This window comes from Durio zibethinus, chromosome 24, assembly GCF_047325235.1.
Source record: "Durio zibethinus cultivar Kanyao isolate XHJ-2024 chromosome 24, ASM4732523v1, whole genome shotgun sequence".
Taxonomy (NCBI): Eukaryota; Viridiplantae; Streptophyta; class Magnoliopsida; order Malvales; family Malvaceae; genus Durio; species Durio zibethinus.
Genome location: NC_143185.1, coordinates 15363637 through 15367799, shown reverse-complemented (window position 1 = coordinate 15367799; position 4163 = coordinate 15363637). Strand labels below are relative to the sequence as shown.

At 33.8% G+C, this 4163-nt stretch overlaps 1 protein-coding gene across 2 annotated transcripts; it reads right to left on the bottom strand.

Moving 5' to 3' along the window:
• Positions 1-351: 351 nt before the first annotated feature.
• LOC111316106 (uncharacterized) lies at positions 352-1377 on the bottom strand. 2 transcript variants are annotated; one of them, XM_022918120.2, is made up of 2 exons: positions 944-1377; positions 352-817 (listed from the first exon to the last, which is right to left on the bottom strand). In XM_022918120.2, exons 1-2 carry the CDS (start codon positions 1067-1069, stop codon positions 572-574), a joined length of 372 nt encoding a protein of 123 aa, XP_022773855.1. In that variant the 5' UTR covers positions 1070-1377; the 3' UTR covers positions 352-571. The 2 variants fall into 2 exon arrangements, with proteins under 2 accessions (XP_022773855.1, XP_022773856.1); XM_022918121.2 differs by having other exon boundaries at positions 352-811; positions 944-1354.
• Between the last annotated feature and the right edge of the window lie 2786 nt (positions 1378-4163).

Below are 4163 nucleotides of genomic sequence, written 5' to 3'. Positions count from 1 at the left end.
ATTAAGGATATCATAATTAAAAGAAAATTTAAAGCTCATTTCATCAATCGTACAGCTTTGCTGATATGACTGTAACCAGTCCCATAATATTTAAAGAGCATATTTTGTTTGATCAAAGCTGTTATTGAAGTTGAAACTGGTCATTGCTGATAACTTAAGGTTGTATATAAATCTTTAATATGCTAATCAAATTTAGTACTTTTTTTATGGAATTTTGAACATGCTGATATGAATCAAGTTTATGCCTTAAGAATATACTTGTCTTTGTCCATGGTTGCATAATTGGATATGCAATATTGCCTTAGCCAAATAAAATTACAAGTAGAAAAGAAAATAAAAAAAAGCCTAATATTAATAAATTAATATATAAATTCAATTACACTGTGAACAAGTACATGTTTTTCCTATATCACACTTATTATTTAACAATCACCATACTTTTCCATGATTTAGGGAGGCAGACCCTTTTGTGAACCTCTTCAATTATTTTTAATGTACATATTATCATCCATGATATATATATAATTATAAAATTATAAAATTCTACACTTGATAAGGATGTGTATTATCCTTAGCCTTTCCTTGGGTAAAAGGAATTATTGTAAGATGCTTGAGAAACCATTTTTGTACTGCTATCATGCTGCCTGTTAGACTTTGTGCTGAATGAACTGTATCTTCCTTGCCTATGCTTCCTTCTTGGCTGTGATGATCTCGGGATAAAAACTCCTGTGCCTTTGCTGCTTTCTCTTCTGCAGATTTGCTCCTGAGGGTATGGAGATTGTCCTATTGGATAATTTGCTCCAGAGAATGTCTGAAACTTTTGATAACACAAATTAGTCCAATACAGTTTTTATATATCCATGAACCAGTGAGTTGTTAATACCAGAAAATGCAAGAGATAACATGTTTTTCGTGAATGAAAAGCATATAGATGACTAAAAACCTGGAAAGAAACTGAAGGACATCTAGCAACTGGGTCCTCATCATCATCATCCATGATTAGCAGAGAGATTTGCTTGCTTAAGTCTGCAAAAAACAGATCATCTTCTAACTCGACTGCCACTTCCATGTCTTCTCAAACTAGTTTAACTAGAACTTGGGAAGAGAGTTTTTGAGTGTTTTTTTTTTTTTTTTTGTTGCAATAAACCAAGAAAGGAAATCTTTGGTTTCTAAATATTGAAACCTCTCTTCCTTCTCCTTCTATCCAGTGCCATGGAGATGGTTATAAATAGAGAAAAGTAAAAGAGATGGGTGAGTTAAAGGCATATAGCTAGGGAAAGTGCATGTGGGATGGTGGGGTATTAATGGCAGTCAGCCAATCTGGCTAAGTCACACAACCCCACAAGAATCATGAAGTTGTGTTATGACGTTATCCAGCAGGAAGAAGGGATGAGCAACAGCAGCAAGCAATAACCGACACCCACAACTAAGATATCTAATCCAAGATAGACCCAAATCTCCTCTAGCATGCTTGGCTGTAATTGGTGAGCCCCACCTTCCCCTATCCTTTTACGTCTCTCAAAGGCAACAAGGGACGGCTCAAAATTCATAGTCCGCAATCCCTTACAAATACAAACTTTCAACCAAGTTAAACTCCTCTTATCTGGTATCTAGCTATATCTGCCTATAGCTAGATAATGTGGTGTCATTTGTCATGGTTCAAGCAAAAGGACAGTCTAACTTAGTAACGAGAGGATCTACCTTTGATTCTTTGCTGAAGAGTTTGTTGTTGGGGCCACGGCTTTAATTGCTTTAGAATTGAGATTTGCTTTGTCCAGCTCCACAGAATTTGAGGGTCATGTGTCAGTGCCACTAGCTTGTTGTAATATACATCAGTTTTAGCATTTAAGTTATGACTAATTGTGTTTCAGGCTTGACATTGATTCATTGTCATCTTCATTTTAGGCAAACACAATTCATAACATGGCAAAACATGTCCCATTCTATGAGAATATACCAACTCTAAATCAAACAGAAAGGTCGAAAATATCAGAAACAAATTTTGAGTGGAAAGTCCCGGTCATATAATAAACATAATGAGGACAATAAATTGAAAGGAAAATGCTACAGAGTAAATAGTACCAAAAAAACAGTTCCAAATATTAAGCATCTATGTTTAAACTTATGTTATTTATGCATACTATCGTTACTTCACTCACAAGAGTTAATCTGTCAAATTGATACGAGAGAATACCAATTTAAAATTATTTAAAAAAATCAGATCGAAGTAAATTTTGAAATAATCCTGATCATATTAAAAAAATGGAAAGAATACTTTTCGCACTTTTATGTCTTCACTTGATGAGGAAAAGGGATTAAGGCATGTATGGCCTACCTGGGGGAGTCAATTACATGCATTAAGTGATGAACAAAATTATATGAGAAGCATTTGCAACTAGTTGTTTAGATTTTCATAGTCCAGCTTCAGGTACTCTTCATCACTCTTAATAAAGAAAAGCAAGTACCTGAATTATCAGTGCGATTTTGGTCCACACGGCTTTGCTGGCTGGCTAAGGGACCCCCCCCCCCCTCTGCAGTGGACTGTGGATCTTTGCAATTCCCCTTTTACATACAAATGTTGTTGCCACTGTCAGTTTTTGTTTATTTACAGCATTAAATGTTATGCATCATAAAGTCTTTAAAAATTATCAAACACATTATTGATCTACTCCTTCAGCCAAAAAAAAGTTATTGTACCAAGATTTTATTGAAATAAGCTACCATACTGAAAGACATGTTTCTATAAAAGTCAAGCCACCAATTCGATGTCATGTCAAGAGAACGCTTAGTCTTGAACACTGGCTAGAATACCTTGATTATATGTTTAAAATATGGACTGTTTATATTTGATATTATCTTATTAAAGCAACTGATCCCCGTGCAAGTTACATAGTGCCAAAGCACAACTCCATATAGAGAATTCTTTCTATTCTATTTTTAGTTACTAAGTTGGATAGGTAAAGCTAAAAGAGTCTTCATTCTCATGGATTTATCACATATTAGTGGTTTTTAGCCTTCCATTTCTAGATCTTCTTTTAGTTTATCTTTTCCCCTTTTCTTCTATACTTAAAAAATCTTATTCTTCTGAGTTAAAATTTCTTTATGAAGTAGATTATATTCCAGAAGAGAAAAAATCCCAACAAACAATTCTTCCTCTTATAAACCCTTATGTTGCTTTTTCAACTTCCTTCCCTTCTCTTACCAGATCCGTAAAAACCTTTTTAAAACCAAAATTTTAAGCTTTAAAAGAGTATGTCCAAGTCATAAACTTTGATCAATACATTCTTCTAACAAGAACCCAAGAGCATTTTGTTGCTTTTCAGATTCCAGAAGAATTTTCACAATAGTGGTTAGAGCAGGGATACACTCACATTCACTTTGGTGCTATCAGAATAGCTTTAACTTTTTATGGCAGAAATGGTATTCCTGTGTACCGGGATGACCTTATTGGATACCAAATTCAAAGACTACAAACATGCATTACTTGGCATAATTGAGACAATACTTAATGCATGAATTGTCTTTTTCATAGTCTTCCTAAATTACAATATGTCTCTCTATGATCTGACACTGCTAGATGCTCTAAAAGTTTAAATGTAGATTGTAGGCATTGAGGTGAAAGGATTTCAGGTAACTATTCACTACTAGATGGTCTACAAAATTCAAGATCATGCCATAAACTTGCCTCTTCATCATTCTGGTGATGTTGTATTTGTAAAGATGGAAGCAGTAGACAAAAATCCTAGACATGTTTACATTTTGAAGTAGATCTCTAATGAAGAACTTGCCACACTACCTCCTAAGTCATGGACAATGAGTTACCAAAAGATTTGGAACAAAGATAAACCCTTTCAACTGATCTTACCTATAAGATAACTAAGATGGCACTATAATAATTGAGTTTGATCACAATAAAGGAAAAGATGTTCCTCCTCCAACTATCTTTCTAACATAGTTTATGATGCAAAAATGTCAAGCTGAATCAAATGTTCCAATCACACAGTTTAAATCTAATGAAAAACCTGTATATACATATAGATCTCTATAAAGACATCGCTATTGGAACATTAATTACAAATGTAAAAGATGTCAAAAAGACACATACAGAAGCTTCCTTGATAATGATAATGATCCTTCAAAGAAGTAAAAAAAAATATCTTCCT

Excerpts from the sequence above, each read along its gene's own strand:
- LOC111316106 (XM_022918120.2), bottom strand. The coding sequence starts at position 1,069 with ATGGAAGTGGCAGTCGAGTTAGAAGATGATCTGTTTTTTGCAGACTTA. Across the intron at positions 818-943 it reads GTCCTTCAGTTTCTTTCCAG|TTTCAGACATTCTCTGGAGC; the intron begins GTTTTTAGTCAT and ends TGTTATCAAAAG.